This window comes from Camelus ferus, chromosome 8 (assembly GCF_009834535.1).
Source record: "Camelus ferus isolate YT-003-E chromosome 8, BCGSAC_Cfer_1.0, whole genome shotgun sequence".
NCBI classification, from domain to species: domain Eukaryota; kingdom Metazoa; phylum Chordata; class Mammalia; order Artiodactyla; family Camelidae; genus Camelus; species Camelus ferus.
The window spans coordinates 49,723,353-49,744,549 of record NC_045703.1 but is presented as its reverse complement, the minus strand read 5'-3'; the positions used below and the strand labels follow the sequence as shown (position 1 = coordinate 49,744,549).

Sequence of the window (21,197 nt, the reverse complement as noted above, 5' to 3'; positions counted from 1 at the left end):
CTAAGAGATGAAGCAACTTCTGAAAAGTGCACAGTTAATTTTTCAGAGGTCAGACTAGAAAGTAAGTCTCTCCAAGCTCATGCTGAATGTTAATAAATATTGATTTTATGGTATTCTATTGCTCTGAAAACTGGCAATCTCTTTAATGATTTATAACAAGTTTTAACCAGAAACCTGACAATAGGAACACCCTTCTCTAAGCCATGGCAGGTAAGAAATTGCGTGCTTTACATTCCAATCAGCAGGAAAGGAATCACATTCAAAACAAAAGCAGAGCCACTCAAAAATTCAAATTGTAAAATTAAACCTTGATAGAGAAGTTGGAGAAATTGAGGCAACAAAAACTGTAAATTACAAATTAAGGCCAAAAACAACCTCACTCTTAAAACAAGAGAAAGAAGAGTCACCAAGCTTTGCTGAGAACTCTTCTTTGAAAGTTTCTTTTCCCAGGATTTAGCATTTCCCAGACTGAGGTTAGCAAATGAATCTAGAAGTGAATCAACATTGATCATTTTATGTCATTTCTTTAAATAATCTTAGCTCTTTGTACCTAAGCGTTTCATTAAACTTTGAAAAGTAAAACCGTTTTAGTAACTGGCCGCACTTCATACACTAATTGCGCAATGAGAGATAATTTCTCTTCTAATTCCTTTCCCCTTTGGTATCAGTTCATTGCACCTAATTAAGGTACACATCTTGCTCTACAGTTATATACCCTTTGATATAGTTATATAAACTTTGAGGTCTATTTGAACTTGAGAGAAATCTTATGGCTAAATTAAAAAAAAAAAAAAAGGGAGAAGACAGGAAATAGCAGTTTTGAACTCCCTAAAGGTGAAGGAAAGAAAAAAGCAACATTTATTACAATTTGGTGCTTAACAGGCTCTACATTTGCCCCCTCTGACAGAATTTTAAGAAATAAATACTTAATACTCACTGCAGTCAGCTCTGTGGTACGTCTTTATTTACCTTCACATCCAACACGAACTACTATTTCCCTGAATGTAGACAGGACTGCCCACTGGACCCATACATGACAACAGTTTGCTCCCACATTAAAACTGCTTTGAATTCAGTGCTTCAGAGTAACTCCAAGTGAATTTTACACTTATGTCTCATTTGATGTAATAAGCCAGAAGCCCGAGTTTGGGGAGGATGGCTTGTTCATAGAAGTCGTGAGGTAAACAATGCAAAGCATAACGATTGTGTTTTTCAGAATTATCTGGAGACACACTAGTGGGACAGAAGAAAACTGCACGTGGTGTGGCTGGCTACTGATCCGCTTCCCTATTCCATCTCAAATGTGCTGGAACCAGTGCATAGCTGGGATCCAGGCAGGTGCCCCAAACCTGGAGTGAGTGGAGGATGCCTCGGGGACATCAGAGGGGGTGCAGCTAGAACTTGACACCTTAAAGCTGTGACTGTCCCAGGTTGACCTCCATCAGGGATCTCAATATTGGGGTGGCATAAAGATCAGAGGTGAAGTTTTGGAAATGCAGACCATATTTATTTGGCTTTCTTATTTGAAAATTTTGATTTATTTATAAACATGTTGTAACATTATCTGCAAAAATACAAACCACATTCATGACTGGCAACACTTAGAAAACTTGAGTCCCTTTAAATAGCAGAGACTCCTTATCCTTTACTGTTGGAGATACAAAGTTTTCTCAAGAAACGCTTTGAGAAGTCATAAAGGCATGATCACAGGTTCTTCTCCAAAGAAGCAACAAACGAATTAAGACCTCAGACAGTGGTGAAGTGGCACTTTGTGGTTGCTGTTGTGTTAAATAGATGCCCTTTCCCGATTACATACAAGATGTGGTCTCAGTTTTAGTGAGTTACACGTTTACACCTTGAATTTCCCTAGCTTCTTTAAAGGGAAGAATTCATCAACTTCACTTCCTTTTTCATTATCTTGCACAGGATTGCTGTGCAATGACAGACCTTGGCCTCCAGGTGAACACATGCTAATGGCGGGTTGATCCATCTGTACTGGTATTCATAATAGTTTTATTTTGGTATAGTGAAAATTAAATGACTTAATTGATAAATAGATCTGATGTGGTAATGAGATGGTTTCCCAAGTCCAAAGCTGGGACACGTGGCTGGACAAAGGAATCATTTCTGTTTCCGTCTCTGCCCCAACTCAATCTAGTTTGCATCCTGCACTATTAGCATTTTGAGGCATTTTCATGGATAAGGAAAAGGAATACTGGATATTTGAAATGGATTTATGGATGCTATGCTATATTCACTGTTCAAGTGCTTCCAGTAATAATGTTCATTTTCCAGTGGATTTGTTACTTTACAGCCACCATCTTAATTAAAATAAAACATATATGAACACAGCAACAGAGAGATTTAAAACACTAATTCAAGAAAATAGGAAAGATCAGAAAACTAGGAAAATATGGTGTTTGTGTTTTTTTGTTTGTTTGGTTGGTTTTAGGTCATGAGCAACCTATGATTATTTACTATCTGATTATCTTGAATTACAAATTACCAAGATATTCCCCTGCTTCTATTTATCTTGCTGCCTGCTTTTGAGTCATCTTACCAATAACCTAGGTTGCCAACATATAAGTAGCCAGAGAAAATGGAAGAAGCTAAAATGAATCCTTTTTTTATTTGTGAGTACGGCTCAAAGTTGGAATAGATGAAGGTGAAATTTTAGTGAAAGTCAAATTTAAGGGTTATTTTTATTTATTCACACTACTGTTTTGTTCTATCACTATAATTACATAATGAAAAGCTCACTGAATGTAGTTTAGTGGCTTAAATAAGACATAAGCATTAGCTTTAAAATTTTACAGTTTAGAAACATTCATATCATGATTTGGACCATTTCTCACTTTGAGGTTAAGTGCATATTATATTCTCTGTACCAGTTTTCTAACCTATACAATGAGGAAAATAACATCAACTTCATTTCTTAACAGAAAATGATATTTTAAAGAGTTTGTTATAGGCACTGATGATATATTATCTTACAAGAACAAAGGATTATTCTTTATAATGCTGCAATTTTATTATGAATCCAGTGTGGGTAACTGTAGTGCTGACTTCAGTTTAGTTCAAATGTGTATTTCTCCCAGGCACTGTAAGTGAGGACTTTGTGCTGTGATGTAAATATTTAGTTTACCTGCCTAGCTTATCGTCTCTAGTTTAGGAATTACAACATGAGTCTTCTTACTTTTTCATCACAGTTGCCTGAACACAGGGAACTCAATTCTATTTTATGCTAAATAATCCAAGAAAATTTTTGAAAGACTCAGAAGCATGGTTCCTGACTTAGTGACAGTTTTTAAAATCAAGACCTTTTTTCATCATCAAGTGTTCCGCATGAAAATGTGTTATAGTTGTCTATAAATATGTAAAAGAGCTCATTAACTTCTGCAATATGGAACAAGAGACAGCAGGCAACAGAACAATAGTAAGTCCACATGACATCAACATGCTTAATAGATTAAAAATGAGAAGTCTTCTTACCTAGCATGCAAACACATTTGACATTCTGATCAGGGTTTTCAAACAAGATTTCGCCACACCTCTGCAAGAGAAAGGAAGCCATAGTTATTTTAAGATTTCATATCAGGATTCCCAAGGAGACATGTCCATGCAACCTGACATCACCATGACATTATTCTACTCTTCATGTTTTTGTCTGTTACCGAGTCTAGGGACTTATGTCATGAGCAGAGACTTTCCTAGTAGTAAAATATTTGACAGACAAATTGGGGATAGACTGTTTTGCATGCCTCATGTCTGGTGAAGAGCTGATTCTGTGGCTTCTGTCAGAAGTCATGGCCAGAGACGCACTAGCATCTAACGGTTTCAACTTCAAAGGAGGATATGCAGTCTACTAGATCTAATAATCTGAGGTTAATCACTCTCAAAATTGGTTCTTCAGGACCAAAATTACTCTAAACTACCTACTCTGCAATCGAGCAGATATTTTCAAGCACAAACCTAAGTGGCCTCCACTTAACTCTCTGAACTTGGGGACTCTGAACAAATAAGGAAATGATAAAGAAGTGGTATTCATAATGCTTTTCCAGAACCACTGACTCATGGAAATATCAACTTTCTTATCTACATTTTTGCTTTAACTTGCTTGTTAAAATTTTTGTGCAGGGCAAACTCCAGAGATACAATCAGTTATTTAAGAATAGACCACATTTATGCATGTGATTGACAAATGGCTACTATGTGAACAAACAAATACTCTTTGATCCAGCCAGCTCTCTGTCTCACAGTTTAACAGCCTCTGTGATGTACACTGAAAAATATGTGATGAAGACCTACCACCTGTTTGCTTACAATTTCAGAGAAGAGCTCAAGCAAAAATCAGAAAAGAGGGGATGACAAGGAGAGTTACAGACTATAGCTGCTACTTCAGGGGCTAGCAGCCTACTGAGTGTTTAACTTTTCATTTGTGTGCTTACCAGATGTGACATCTCCCTTCTACTGCACAGCTTGGTAAAGAGAATAAATATCATCAAGTAAAAAACCAATAAGAAAATAACAAATAATCCAATGGAAAAAGGGATAAAGGATATAAATAGGCAATTCATGGAAGAGGAAATCTGAATGGTCAATAAACAGAGAGAATATATTCAACCATACTAATGATCAGGGACTAGAAATTAGAGGTAAAATGTGGCCTATTTTAAACTCACTGACATGGCAAAACTTAGAAATCTGGCAATAACAACGCTTATAAACAATGTAGAGAAATGGATATCCTTTTCTAAATTGGTAACTAGACAAGCTTTAATGTTCAGCTACAAAATAGATAAATAATATGTTATTCATACATTGGAATACTATATGGCAGTTAACATGAATGAATTAGAGCTACACATAGTGTAACAATATATTATATGTATATAATATGCATATATAATTATGTAATATTCACATTATATAATATTCAAATCATATAAAATATATATAATGTTTAAATCATGTAAAAGTATGATGTTAAGCAGAAAAAAATATTCCTTATGAAGTTGAAAATATCTAAAAAATAGCACATACTGTTTTGGGGTATATTAATTTACATAAAAAGCATGAAAGCAGGCAATGAATAATAAATATCAAATTCAGGGTAGTGGAAAGGTATATGGAATAATGAAATGTTGGAGGGATTGTCATCTTTTTCTATAATGATTTGCTCCTTAAATTATTCTCTGATCTGTTTTCTATGCTTGAATATTTCATAAGAAAGAACTGCCCCCCTTTGCAACACTCTGAACATAAAAATTACCTTTCACATACTGCTTCTCTGCACCCATCTCCCGGGGGCTTATGGAAGCCATTTAGTAGTACCAGGCTGGACTTGTTTTCACCATTTAATTTCCTGTCTATAGGAAGACCGAGGACATGCTACATTTGTCCATTTTCCTCTTTCTTTCACTGTTCACAACATGGTTAATTCCACCCCCATCAATCTTTATTGTACCTACACTTAATTTATTATAAGACAAAGTAATTTCTGGGAGAAACAATTCCCAGATGAGAGAATCTGCATTCCTTACACCTAAAGAAACCCTGTGGTACGCAGAGGCACAGGCTGAGAGGGGAAAGGATGACTTATTTATACTCAAATTAACCCATGATGACCTACATCGTGCACAGAGATGGACAACTGGCTCAGAACCACAAAAAGGAAGCCAGCTGCTGGCTTTTTTTGACTCCCTTTGGCAAGTCAAAAAAGTGAACTGTAGAGGAGGAAGTTTGGACACACCCAAAGGTTGCAAGAGGGCACTGAATACTAACTGGAGAATACATATCATGAACTATTCCCGGCTACTCTGCTGAACTAAATATCACGTGATATTTATCATGCTATTTAATCTCTTCAGGCTTCATTTCTCTGTAAATAACATGAGGACGCTAATATATGCCACGAAGCCAGATCAGAGAGCAAATGCGAGGATTAACGATCTGTGGAGTCTGATCCGACTGTCTGTTTCTGTTTTGTTTGTGTTTTGGCAGCGGCTAAACCCTTTCAAATCTGTAGAATCCATTTCCTGCATTACCTGCTTTTTAAAAGTGGTATTATTTTATGACCTGAAAGAGTTAATTATTTTTAATCGAAAGATCAGAGGTTTCTAAAGTGTTTTCAGCTTCTTGGTAAAACAAGGATGCTCTGTCAATCCATATTCTGGGTCCTACAGGGAAATAACTCTGGAGCAACCCCTTAGCCTTTGTAAGTCCACATACGTGCTAGGACAGAAGAGCTTTCCTTCTTTAATTGCAGGGGCTTGCAGCAGATGGTGGCTAACTTCCCACAGCTACCCAAGCCCAAAGGCAAGTCTTATGCTTGCCCCTCAAGATGTAGATGGTGTGGGTGTTCCAAGGGGGCACTCTTTCCTGGATACTGACAAACCCAGGAGAAGTTTCTGAAACTCCCGTGAAACATGCATTCCTTAAAAGCCATGGCCTGCCTGGGTTCACTGACCACACAAGTTAATGACCAAGCAGCAACAGTGGGTGTGGTGGCTCTTCCAATGAGCACGAGGCCATACTCTTCCTTGTCTTCATCTCCCTGGCCATCTAAGGCACCCCTAACTAGTGCCTGAATTGCCCTGCTTTATAAAGTTACCTGACGATGGCACCAGATTTTAAAGCCATGCCCAGAAAGGAATCAGGACTTGAAAGAAACCAGATGCTTTCTAGTGCCTTTTCTCATTGATGCCAGTGTTTACAGGGCCTTTGCTGCCAGGTTCCTGCTTGCTGTGCAACCCAGGGTGATGACCCAGTTCAGGAGATTAATTGAACTAAGCCACGGCTTCCTAGTCTCAGAAAACTGCAGGATATGCTGTGGGTTCTGTGCCTCCTTGGGTTCTCAGCTGCTGCAGCCCTCCTCCCTCTCTGTTCTACCTGGTCGTGTGTGCGGGGACTCCCTCACCCAGCACCCTGTTGGTGGATGACCCAGACCTCGATCCGGTTCTGATTACCAGGCTTCTATCTGATTCTAGGAATCTCATCTCTCCATAGAATCCCCATCTTTGTTTTGTCTTCTGTGCCTGAAATACTGAGACAAACTTGCCTTGTTTGTGCTCATCTCTCCCAACCAGCACTGCCCCTAAATAACAAGGCACAGCTATTGAAATCCGCATCCAAGGGGCTGGATCCTGCTAGCAACAGAAAGAGCCCCCGGCAAATCTCTCCTCCCACAGCACACAGGCTATGCTACATGAACTCCTGTGTAATACCTATTGTTCTCATAGACCATGAAGAATCAAACCATTTTCATTGTTAGTGTTTTTAACATGCTTCATTATTATAACCTGGTGCTTTATCCATACCAGGCCCTTAATAAGTATTTGTGCACTAGCTAAAATTTCTTTAGCCCTTACTGTTGGCTAAGCATCGTTCTAAGTGTTGTACCATCTCACACTCTCATACTCTTTTAAGAAGGTAGAAAGTTGAGGCATGGAGAGTGGCACTCGCTATAGAATACTTCACTCTAATGAGTAAGGGAATGAAAGCTGACAGCTTACCTGATTCTTGAACAGCTTTCCAAATACTGGCTACTGTTGGCCTCATTATTGCCTTGCCAAGTAGACTATGTCTATTTACATCCCCTTTTCTTACTCATGAGCCACTCTTGTTTGCAAGAGTTGCCACCTATTAGAGCTTAGGCATTGGATTAGACTGACCCAAGTTCAAATCCTGTTGCTGCATGCACTTACTTACTGTACTATCATGAGTCATTTATTTAGTTTGGCCAAACTTGCTCTCCCATCTGCAAAACAGAGTAATATTATCTACATCATAGTCTCACTGCAAATTTAGTTTTTAATTTATTATGAATGAGAATGATACTGATTTAAATTACATTAGGTGAGATTACAATTCAAAAATATGAAGTAATAAGTTGAACTCATCCATTATAATTTTATCTTAATACCCATATTATTTTTTAGAGTTAAAAGTGAAGAAATACTTCTAATTTTAAAAGTCAGAATATTTCACAAGTTAGTTGTTAATTTTATTTATAAAGAATCTTCTACATTAAATCTAAAATTTGCCTTTTAGTCAGGAAGAGCAAGATGGATGTTGTAAAATACTGCATCTGTCCTAGTAAATTAACATTTATAGTGAAAATACTTAATTTTCATTAGTTTAATTACATGTTCCGGCAAAATGTACAAGAAATTATATTTCTCTCAAGTGGACTGTATTTTTTTCATTACTATCATCATAAAATCAGTTGTTCAAAATAACATGCAAAATTAATATTAAGTGTAATTAAAAAAATCACACTTAAGTATTCAGCAAATATTTTCTTAAGGGGAAAGCTATATCTGGAATAAAAATAATATTCAAATATTAATAATAGTATCATGCTACACTCAAAAGAAGTGAAAAAAAAACCTTAAAGACAGTGAAAGTTTACACATTATTCAGTTAGCAGCATTTCTAGCTTTCTTAAACCAGTTAATGTTTTTCCTGCTTCAAATAAGCCTTCATATTCTTTTTTTTTTTTTTTAATACAAATGGAAGATTTTTGGCCACCCTGCATCAAGCAAATCTATTGGTGCCATTTTCCCAATAGCATTTGCTTATTTTGTGTCTCTGTCACATTTTGGTAATTCTCACAATATTTCAAACCCTCCCTCAACAAAAAGATTACCACTTACTGAAGGCTCAAATGATGGTTAGCATTTTTTAACAATAAAGTATTTTTATTTTTAACAATAAAGTACTTTAAAATTAAGGTATGCACATTGTTTTTTAGACATAATGCTATTGCACACTTAATAAATGACAGCATAATGTTAATATAACTTTTATATGCATTGGGAAACCAAAAAATTCATGTGAGTTGCTTTATGGTGATATTCACTTTATGGCACTATTCACTTCATGGCGGTGGTCTGGAACTGAACCCACAATATCTCTGAGGTATGCCTGTTTTAGTCTCTCAGCAGGCCTGCAGCATCTAGTCTTTTCAGGTCAAGTATCTTGATATTTTTGGATGGGAGGAAACATTAGCGAACAAATAAAACCTAAGACAAATCTTTGTTGCTTGGAGGTTTTCCCCAGTATCAGCTGAGGCAATAACTGCGTTCTGCAAGTAGATGATGTTAAATGTTATCAGCAAATAATTAATAGGCTGTGATTCTTTGATTATTTCCTTCCTACCATTATAGCTTTTTTTAAGCAGAAAGGAAATTAATAAAGGGAATTAGGTGCTTATAAAATCATTGGAGGAGCAGGCTGTAGGCTGAGTCTCCAGGAATGACACAGACCAAAATGCAAAACTGACTCATGAGGGGAGCTGCTGGTAGGCCACAACTGGGAGAGTGGAGAAACAGGAGGCATCATCCATCAACATTGGAATGACTGATCCAAGGACACATCACCATGGCAGTGATCCAGCGATTAGAACGCTATGGGCACAGTTGCCTCTTGACACTCACACAGCTGGTGACTAGGTGTTGGATGCTACTGCAGATGCAGAAAACCCCAGCATCTCCATGACCATACTTGATAGATCATTCAAACAAAACAAAAAGAGCCTCTGACGTATGATTAGACCTATCTTAGGAAAAACAAAAAGAAAAGGAAAAACACCCTGAGTTTTACTGAGCTGAAGAAGTGCTAACCATGGTCACTGATGGAAAGAGAAGCCCATCTCATGTGCAGCAGAAACAACAGTGACAACTGGAGGAGGCAAGTCCTCAGCACAGGCTGCCTTCATTCCACCCTCACCCCATCTTTAAGTGCTTGGATTCTGCAAGTTTGCCACTCAGTATGAGGACTTCTCTAGTGAGGTTTTTAGTGAACAAGCCAATTGTCTGTATGCTGATGCGTCTATTTTATTTGATCAGTTTATTTGAGCACGATGACTAATGCATGATGGCACTCCCAGTGTTAATTAAATAGATGAATAAATAATTCTTTACTGCAATTCTGTAGGATACACTTGAGATTTAGGATTATCTGGGGTAGCACGAGAAGAGAGTTTTTTCCTGTGTACTTAAGCATACACACTGGTAAGTGCTGCCATTAGATGCATCCACGTGATGTGAGCTGCAGTGGGGTGATGAAAGGGGAAACCTGACATTGAGAAGACATCTCAAAATATCTGGGTCACTTCCCATCTCACATTTTCCCCCAACCAAGAACTGAAGGGTATTAATTAAATCCTGGAAGATCAGCCTGCAGAGACAATGGTTTAGGTCTGTAGGTCATAAAAAGGTAGGTTCTATTAAAAGACTGAACTCCCTTAATGCCTAACAGGGCCTAGAAGGTTGGAACTCCATTTATGTCTATCAAATGAGTGAGTGAGTGGATGAATGAATGAATGAATTAATACTTAAGAAGATACCATTATCAAGTGCCTGCTCTGTGCAGGCACTGTATTGTGAGTGGGGACAAAAAAAAAATCAAATGAGATTTGGGCTAGAGCCTGTCCTCAAGAAGTTTATAGCCTGGCCTGAAGTCAAAACATAGAAGGCTATGGGCACCCTAAATAGTGGGCACTCAGCCAGCACTGTCTGGGGCTACAGAAGGCTTCCAAAAAGAAACACCACATGGCTGTCTGGAAGATAGGAAGAAATTGGCTGGCAAAAGAGAGGGCTCCACCCCTCCAGACAGAGACAGCTGCCTGTTCAAAGGCCAGAAACCCTTCAGTAGCCTCCCAGGATGGGAGCAAAGTTGTGGTAGGTCAAGGTAGAAGGCTTAATCAAAGTGGCAGTAGGTCAGTGGGAGGAAAGTGGGGGCTAACAGTGATTTAAAATATATGTATTTGTGGGCTGGGATGGCAAGGCTGGGTTGGCTTTTGAGAGCTGAGAGGCTCATTGAATTCTTTTAGCATCCTGACAAACTATTACAATACAGTGGTACCAGATATCTCTCACCAACAGTATTGGCGACAATCTTTTTTATACATTTCTGCCTCAAAAAAGGTACCAGGCCTGAGGTGTTCCCTATTTCTTTTTCTTGGATCATTATGCAGAATGGCTAGGGCCAAAAGAACAACCCCTAACCACCCAGCTGAAACATCCTGTGAGGCCGACTTCTGCTGCTGCTGAAGACATTAGCACCTAGTGTCCAGCCCATTATCATTTCTCCGGCTTCCGGAGGGTGCATTTTCAGAGTCTCCAACTTGACAGAGTCCCTTCGACCCTGTGGGTGGCATAGCCAGGACTTCATCTCTAAATACTGTGGCAGCCCTGGGCGCTCTGGTGCCAGAGGACAGCCGATTTGGACCTGGGGCTGATTTCAGCTCAAGCTCATGTTTTCCTTTCTAAGTTTTTCCAGTGAAAGAGCAGATTTCCATCCCATTGCAGGCTGTTAAAACGTCAGACTAATAAGTTTTCAACAATCTGTCAGTGCAGATCTCCAGCAACAACCTGGCACTGTCTTTGAATCGGGGCCTCAGTGTCCAACCTAAACTCAGCCAGTCAAAATAAGAGACACACCAGCAAAAGAAAAAAAAAAGGATAATCACCTCGAGCTGAGCAGAAATTCTTCACAAACCCATTGTTGCCAGCCGTCAACAGCAAATCTGCAGGCTGCCTAACCTGAGGTGACCCGTCAGGAAGGGCCATCCTTCATAGACCTCTAATTAGCTATGGTTAGGAGTGACTTGAAAGATATTAATGCTATTGCTATTGGAAAATGAGCCTACCAGCTTTTAACAGCTTTGTTTTCTTCTTCAGTCAAATGTTAGCTCAGTGCGTATGCTTTCTATTAGAGAAGCGCCAGCAGCGGCAATCTCTGGAGAGTCTCTCAGCTTTTATTACACATCCCTATTTTTAAATGTTTAAAAACTACTTATTATGAACCAAAACTTGGAAAACCTGATTTCAGCTCAAGAGTAATTTTGTTTTTTTTTTTTTTTTTTGAAGTTATTAAACAAACATCCAGAATGCAGGACTGTGTTTTCTGTCATTTCGGCCCTGGACAGTAGAGGGCAGTAGAAAAGGTGTATCGCTAAGGTCCAGTTGGACCCTCTCAGGGAGATCCTGGGGTCAGATGGCTTGAAGGTCAGAGTCACTCTGTTAGGTGATTTTCCCCACTCCAGCTAGCTCATGCAGACTTTCTCCAGGCACAACTTTTAGTCCTGAATTCCATCGCACATATCCAAATGCATATCGAAAACCACATTTTTCATCATGCAAAACAATGACTAGAGCTTCTGGGCAAGCCCAATCCTCACAGAATCTACTTGTGAGGGCTGATGTCACGTGGAAGATAACCGGGGTATCTCTCTGATGCACTCATTACAGGAACTGAGTGGGGACCATGGTCCAAGGCACTTTGGGAAAGGTTCTGGTATGGGCTCTGAGAATTCCCCTCCATCAGGCACAAATAACTATGCCACAACTATTGATAAACAGAGCAAAAATTAGGTCAGGATTTTGTAATATAATTTCATTTTTCATCCTCTCAGAGCCCCACGTGTTGATAACTAGCTAGCTTTCAGTGAGAAAGATAGACACTTCTGGGAAAGGAAACAGCTAAAGCCATGAACACTTCACTATACATAGTGAGCTTTGAAATGTTAAATCTTTAGACACTTTGAGTCAGAGAAAATGGAAAGAAGTACAGAAAGAGAATAGATTGGTTCATATAGTGGAAAAAACTTAAGAGCATCGAGATTCAAATCCCAACTCTATCCCTCACTAGTTGTGTGATCTGGGGCATATCTTATCTTTTGAATCTCCTCATAGAGCAGAGAGAGTAACAATGCTCACTCTTCTATCGAAATAATGTAATGCGTGTGAAAACATCTTGTGTACTCTGAAACCCACGATGGGGACTGGTGTGTATGTTGTTTTGTGGCAGTAAGGAGGTGGAAGTAGGAGAGAGCCATTTGGTGGAACTGTGTACAAGACAGAGAACACAGTTCCACTGTTAAGTCATGGGACTTTATGAGGGGAAAATTATTGCTCCTCCCATAATGGAGAGCACCAGTCCCTCAGAGGGTAACCTGTAAAACCAAAGATCCAGAACACAGAGGTCTGCGGGGTAGGATCACGGCAGTAAGCCTGGACTGGGGAGAGTAGCAGCCTTTGAGGAAGTATTTGAGAAAAAGAGAGGAAGCAAAGTCTAGTGTAAGGTGCAGACCTGAAAGGATTCAGGAAAAGAAAGAAGCACTGTGTGAGGATATGCAGTTTGGACAGGGCAGCTCCAGTACCAGAAATTAACAGTGTTAATCTAGGAGGGGATCTTGGAGACCACTGTGGCCAACCAAATCACTTTACAAATGTAACAAACAAACAAGTCCCTATGGAGTCAGGTGACTTTCCATTCCAAGGTCTAATGACGACCAGAGTACGGGCTCTTGACTTCAAGTCAAGACTCCAATATTTACTAAATGATCCACCTTGGGCAAGTCACTCAATAATTCTTTGCCTCAATTTCCCCATATGTTAGATGGAGATAACACTACTGCCTACATTGTGGGTTCATCATGAAGATCAAATGAGGATTAATATACATAAAGCACCTAGAATAGTGCTTGGTAATATACATAGCGCATCTGGAATAGTGTTTGGTAGACTAAATTATTATTTTTAAGAGTATAAAATTACTTAGAAGCAGAAAAACCATGAAAACCATGGCCTTTTCAACTGCCATCCAGTGTTACTCATGTTACCTCCTTATTTTGGACATTAAGCCATTGCCCAGGGCAGCCTCAAGTCCTCTGCAGCATGTATAAAAGGGACAGGAGCCAGCAGCACCTGTCAGATGGGAGTGCCCAGCAAATATTTGTTTAATGAATGAATGGGAAATCAGAGGAAAAAGAGCAGATTGAAAACTGGACCAATCCTTTCTAGAAAACTCTCTCCAGGTCCTGCAAGGGAAGAGCTTGAAGGTCTAAAGTCAAGTTTCATTTTTTTTATTGAATATTTCATTCAAAATAACCATTAGCAAACCTTCACTGGGGGCTTTCCAATTCAATAAAGATGTTGACCTATCTGTAATTAGCTGCTTATGCTGAATTTATTTTTTAAATTCAGTAGAGCCTATCTCTATTTTGATTACATTATTTTCAAATAAATCTTGTGTGTCTAAAGTCCTAATTAAAGAGGATTAACCATAATTTTTGTGTGGTGGAGATGTTGACTGCAGGAGGTTCCTATAGACCACTTGGTTACTGGACTGATGCACCATTATCCTTGGCATCAAGGAAGGAGGAAGAACCCAAACGGGTTTGGGAAAGTGGAGGTTTCTCCTAGGTGATAAAGTACACTAGCCATATTGTGATGGGTGAGGAAAAACTTCTGGATAATGTATTCTGATTGGATAGGGGAGACAGGAACTGATATTAAACAAATCCTCAATGGGGGAGGTAGGGGCAGGGAGCACAGCAGTTGAAGGCACTAGACAAACTGGAATGATGTCTGTTCTAGGTACCATAAACTGTAGGTGCAAAAGCCTAAAGGTGGTTGAGGAAATGAAGAAGTTAAGAATGTCTAGAAGGGGATGAGGTTCAGATAATCAGGAGAACTGGGGAGTGGAGACACACGAGGCTGGGGAAGTTGGCAGGGACCAGATAGTGCACGGCTCTGTGGGACTCCATTTAGTGACTGGCCACAAGCCTGGATTCTGCAGGCCCTGGATCTGAATGAAGTCACTGCAGGTCACAAGCCATCTGTTCAAGGCAGTAGAGAAATCCCCAAAGTGCCAGCTTTTTAACAGGAATACTGTTTGCTGACCGATGTACAGCAGCCATGTTTGCTGACTGACACTGCCCTTCCCAGCTCTTGGCAGTATCCGTAGGTGGGAAGAGGGTTCTGCTATGTAAGGGAAGCACCATCTTACGATTGAGTGTTTAATGACATTATTTCTTTTATCCCTAATACTACGCATACTTCTGGCATCAGTGAAGCGAGGGAACACCTCAGAACTACTCACCCATTCCCTCTCTCCAGTATTACCTCACACAGGGTGTTCACAATAGGATGGACTTTTCTGGATCTAGAGTAACCCATATGGCCTTTATGAAGGTAAATCATGGGAATGAGACTGCGACGTGTTGTATTCCAAGTCTGGCACGAGTATATTATGGAGACTAGGGCCTTTCAACTCCTGCGTAGGGTGAGGACTGGGAACGCACTGAGAGGAATGATTAGCAGTCAAGTCCCCGGATGCCAGGAGATGGAGGAACTGGGCTTCTGGAACAAAACTCCATCTCTAACAGTTGAAAATGTTCTCTTCAGAAACTACTAGGAAAGCAGGCTGTACTTCAAGAAAGTCATTCCTTTATTCGACTGTCACCTTCAGAGTGAAATTTGAACCAGAACAGGACTCCACGTTCCTGCCCTTGAGGCCGACATAATGTGTAGCAATGCCCCACTCTGTCCTCCCACTGCCCCTGGAAGGCCGACACTGAGCGCTTGGAACAACTGCCTTTCTGTCTGACCTGTGTGCTGCCAACAATATGTACTCACAATGGCTCCACTCCAGCCATCTGGTTGACACGTCCAAGCTTCAGACATTGTTTTTCTTGATTTACACTGCAATTTCCAAGCTACTTTATATGACCCTATAGACAGCAAAAGCTTAATAGATAATATCAGCAGTCTCTCCAAATCCTTGTACAGACGTCACGATTCAGAGATTCGTGGGACCCCATCCAGCCTGTAACTGAATGAATATTTACTCAGGACAAAGGAGTATTTATAATGTGCTCCCTGCAGCTCAGTGCAGTAATGCTCCTGTACATAAACCAACAATTAAATGTAATCCTATACACTTATAGTTTTAAAAGAAATTCAAACCAGTCCTTGGAATTAAATAACCCCAGTGCTAGAGAAAATGACTTCCAGAACATCAAGCCTAACATGCAAACACAGGGCCTCTGAGCCACAAAGGAACAAACACTTTTCCGCAGGGATAAGGGCCTGTTGTATAACTACTTGTGAGGTCAAAGAGCCAGATGTTCCCGTAGACAATCAAAAAACTATTACTGGTCAAATTGTATTGACCATCTCTCCATATGGAGAGCTCTGAGACACGGACCTGGCCTCGGAAAGGAGATTTCTGGAAATTCTACTGGCAATCGATGGCAACCCCAGGCTAGAGCTGGAAAACTTGGAGAAATAACTGACAGGTTTTATAAGCTGCAAGTGAAAATGAAAATCCATGAAAATAAGTGTTTATTTTGCTAACAGTTATATTCTGCCTTGGTATCACTCACTAAATCCCACAACATACTTTGAAAAGAACAATATTAAAAAAAAGGCACCTCCTCTTGGATGTATCTCATTTCATGAAGGTAGACTCTTCCTGTTTAGTTCACTGCTTTCCCCCAGCACCTAGATCAATGTCTGTCACATTCTGGGCTCTCAATAAATATTGCTTGAAAAAAGAATGTATGAATGAGTTGGGACAAAAAATATACCCAATCCATTCATTACTACGTGGCAGTCAAGTTAAAAGCTCTGCGAGACGGTATAAATTCAAAGTAAAAGAGAAGAATAAATGAGTAAAGTTATACTTAAAATTTAAATAAGCTCAGATTGCAAGTTTTGATGCCATTACTCCATTAAGAAGGCATCTGGGGTTGGGTAATCAATCTATTACGAATTCGTTTAAGTGGATTTTCCAAAGGCAAAGATTTCTCCAAGTATTGTATTTTTGAAAGATAATATTCCCTGGAAAGCAAGAATCATAAATACTTCTTTTTTGTTTTTTATTCCCAACCAGCAACTGTTTCCACTGATAGATATGACTAAAATTAAACAATTGTACAAATTTTGTTTTAAATCTTGTCAGAGTCCATATCAGGACAATAGAGGTAATACCTGTATTCTGTGTTGTTAGCATATGCTTAATGGTTAAACCAGTGAAGTATTTCAAGTGTCTGAGAAGAAAAACTGTATAAAAGTCACTCAGGGATTACTTGGGGTAGGAGGGGCTGTGTTGTTGGTTTCTGATTCTCATTCTAATCACCTTATTGCCTCAAGATTCTCTGCAGCCTTCTTACAAGTACAGATGATCACTGATTTGAGATTTAATTCTTACTGGTGTCAGTGAACTCAAGGAATCCTGAAGCTCAAGCTTCATTAGCTTCCCAGTAAATCTGCCTGTGAAACTGACACTGCAATTTGACATATTCATCAACTAACAATGCTCATTAATTAACTAATTCTCAACAAACTAGCAGATTTCTGCTTATGTTGAATCTTTTCAACCTAATGACATAAAACTGTTTTCTACGTGTAATTTTAGCAAAGTAAGAAAGGAACTGAAACAATAACAACAAATAACCTTAGAAATAAAAGTAATGCATAGAGAACCATTGTATTAATTTACCAGCCTTGAAAAGACTGGGCTATTTAAGGCTAGGGGTGTGTCGCCGCTTTGAATCCTGATACCTACTAGAATGTCTGGCATAAAGCAAGTACCCAGTAAACGCTCTTTAATTTCTGGTAGAATGAATAAAATAACACATACCAAGGAATGTAATCATCAGTTGAACAAATTCTACTAAACTCAGACATGTCAACAGGCGTTTCTGGGAATCACCGGTAAGTATGAGATGTGTGTGTGTATACACATACACACACAGATTCATATATATCGTATCCATACACACACGATGTATATCACATAACTCTGCTTTCCAGTGCATTGTAGTTTAGTGGTTAAGAGTCCAGGCTCTTGCCTGGAGTCTCATGACAGTAAGTTTGAATCCCAGCTTTACCATTTCCTAGTACTTTGATTTTGGAAATTGGCTTATTCTGTCTCTCTGTGCCTTTGTTTCCTTACCTAAAAAACTGAGACAAGACAGACTTGTTAGGCGATTAAATGAGGTAACACACATAAGGTTCTTAGGGCGGAGCCCAGGACACAGGAAGTGGACAACATATACCATTTATACTCTGACACTCTGGCCTTCAGCAGGTCAAATAAACAGAGAAGGAAAAGCCTTCCTTTTCATTCTGGATATTGTGAAATTCACCTTGCCTTCCAATCAAAGTGAATCTTTGTTAATCTTGCAAGTTTGTACCTGCAAATCTTTGAGGAAGTGTAAGGAAGTGGCACCAGGGAGCTTGGGTTTTGGAGTCCAGCAGCTCATGGGTGGTGTCTGCCAGCCATGTGACCTCAAGAAACACTCAGAACTTGCTTCATCCTCTCTAAGTTAATACAGTAAAACCTCTCTACCTCACAGGGTTGTCCTGAGGATTAGATGTTATCAGTAAAGTTCTTGGCTCAACAGTATTATGATTTGTATTCGTTTTTGTAACTTCAGTATCTATCTTCCCTTCTCCATATGTTCAAATACCCCTATTATTCAAATAAAATGGTGATCCTTTATGAAGGTTACCTGATCTTTTGGAGCCTAAGTTAAGCTTTTTTCTTTCTTGAATTTCCTGTAATTCTTGTAACAAACTTGCACTTTCTACTTGGCATTTTCATTACTTCGTCTATTAGACCATCTGGATTAAGGCTTGTTTCCAGATCTACTTTATTTATTTATCCCATTTATTTCCCATTCAGCCTCTAGCATAGTATGTATATATTGGTGTGTGTTTTTATGTGTACAGTAATGAAAATAATTTTTACAAGCCTCTGTTTTTAAAAGCCTGTTACTACTCTGACTGACTCTACAAAGATTTTGAGGTAGACGTATGTCTCTGTGCACATATGTGCATGTTTATACACATTTCATTACTACCATACAAACACCTACATATATATATATAGCAAATGGTATTAAACCAATGTTAATGTCTGGAATTAAAAACCTCAAAATGTTCCAAAAATATTACATAGTACACACTGCTAAACTCATTGTTGAATTATGGTCTTCATGTTGAAATCTCTTATTTATTTTGAAGTGATTAAGAGAGGACACATTCTCTTGTAACACTTTCTGGAATATATTTTGTTATTAGTCCAAGAAAAAATTTTGATCACTGTTACTCATTTATTACCAGTGAAAATACTAAACTTTTGGAATCAAGAAAGTAATATTCAGTTGCTTTCTTGGCCTGCTACCATTCATACCTTTCACTTCTATCATTGCCAACATTCTTTTAGAGCCCTTTGTTACTGAAACATTTCTTCATCTAAACCCCAAGAGTAACTCTTTTGTTGTTTTCAAAACGAATGAGCCTGATGTTGAATAACACTCTCAATGTCATCTCTACAAATACGTCATCAGTACTTCATATGCTATCACCCACATCAGATAAAGAATATTCTTTTAAAGAGAGCACTTAGTTGAAATTGATGAAAAAAGGAGTAAAATTACAAAATTTGGTTAAAAATAAAGTTCTAAAAATCAAGATCTGATTTTGAGTATCTTTAACTGTTCATTGAGCATATGTGTTAGTTATGTGAAGTAATTACTAGTCTTTATTTTATTTTCAAATTTTAGAACTTTATGTAGCTTTTACCCTCTCAAAAGGAAAATTAACATCTTTTCTGAACTTTAATATGCAAAACCTTTAATGTAAGACAAATTTTAAGGAAGATAAAATATCAGCCAACCTATTAACAACTGATGTTTCAAATAAGTGGTTAAATGAGTTGGCAAGAATGATTCCTCATAAGGAAACTATTTTGATGGTCAGAATAATAAAGTCAAAGAGCTCTGGCAAATGATACTTTAAAAGAATGAAATATAACACAGACTTTCAATTACAAATATAACTCCAAGTAGCCCAGAAATCCTATGGTGAATAATAAAGTAAATGTATATTAAAGTCCTGGTCGTGCAAGCACCACTAAAATATCTGGCAACTGAATATCTTGAAAATAACTTTATACCACTTTTGATTTCTCCCTTATTTTGTAGCTCAGTTGCCCAAGCCAGAATCCTAGGTGTCTTACTTGAGTTCTCCCTTTCTCTCACTGCCTCCCACACTACCTCCCTCAGCCTCAAAACAATTAATGAATTTTCAAGTCCTTTTGGTTCTACTTCTCAAATCCATCTACCTTCCCCTGTCCCGCTGCCAGCAGCTCAGTTCCCACAGCACTCTCGTCCTGTGCTTAGATTTTGCACATCTGCCTAATAAATCTTTTCTGAGTGTCGCCTCCCTCCATTCTAATAGTCACACAGCAGCTAGAATGGTCTAAGAGTCTGAGTCCATCACTTCTCTGCTTAAAAGTTTTCCATGGCCACTTTTTCCATCATAATAACCTAGAATACTTGGTCTGGCACACAAGGCCCTTTGTCCACTGGCTCTTGCTCCCCAGCTGTACACTTGCTCTAGGCTTACTGAGTTACCTACCTTTCCTGGAGGCCCTTGCACCTTCACCAAGGAGCTCCTCCTTATCTGTCCTTCAGGTTACAGCTTTGACATAACCTGCTCCTCCTGGAGCCCCTCTTCAATGTTAAGGTTCTGCCAAGTGCCTCTTCCTAGCGCTCTCTGGTAGCGCCTAGGACAGACATCTATGGACACATTAATCACACTGATGTGATTTCCTAGAGTAAAAGTAAGATAATTCTCCTAACTTTTTTCCAGTTATTTTCCTGGTGTCTTATACAGTGTCTCCTACTTAAATGTTTGTTGAATGAAAGAAGGAAGGAAGGAAGCAGAGGTAGAAGGTCATGCAATACTAACAGGACAAAGGGAACACCCACAAAAGTTTACCTGGTAATCCAAGAACAGTCAAAACAGTATTGGGTGTCCAAAGTATAAGAAAATCTAGATTAAAAATAACAGCCAAATAAACAATAAAAACCCTTGACACTTTTTTGATACCAGAGTTTTTGTCTTGCTGGAGAACAAAGATTTTTGGGGGTGAGAGTAACGAGGCTAGATCCATCACATACTTATTACTTTCTATTAGCACCCAAAATTATCATTAGAAAAGAGCAGAATCCAATATACAGGGATTGGTTTTAGTTCTGAACCTCTGCTTATTGTATAAATACAGAGACATAACTTGCATGATCTGTTGGGATTTTAAAGTTTAGATTTATTAAAGAAAAAAAAACCTCATAGTCAGAAATTTCAAAACTAAACATCTTCTTTCTCTGTATCAGCACACACTAATATATTTTGGGACCATTGTTATATATAATTAAACATACGTACAACCAAAAATTTATGCAAGCAATTACAAATTTTTATGAGAGGCAAAGATCTAATCATTTACAAGTTTTTAAATACTCATAATTATCATGTTAATTTTATGATTTTAATACTTTGTTTTTGAACTAAACTCTACTTTTTTGCTTACTTCCAAGACAAAAGAAATAA

At 38.7% G+C, this 21,197-nt stretch overlaps 1 protein-coding gene across 3 annotated transcripts in view; it reads right to left on the bottom strand.

The window, feature by feature from the left end:
* Nucleotides 1–21,197, bottom strand: part of PDE7B (phosphodiesterase 7B) — a 290,852-nt gene that overhangs the window by 197,813 nt on the left and 71,842 nt on the right. For 2 of the 3 annotated variants that reach the window (XM_032484995.1, XM_032484997.1), the window contains one exon: nt 3,493–3,553. In XM_032484995.1, coding sequence (XP_032340886.1) covers nt 3,493–3,553 — 61 coding nt within the window. Of the gene's footprint in view, nt 1–3,492; nt 3,575–21,197 lie in introns of those variants that run through there. The other variant, XM_032484996.1, reaches the window with a different exon arrangement.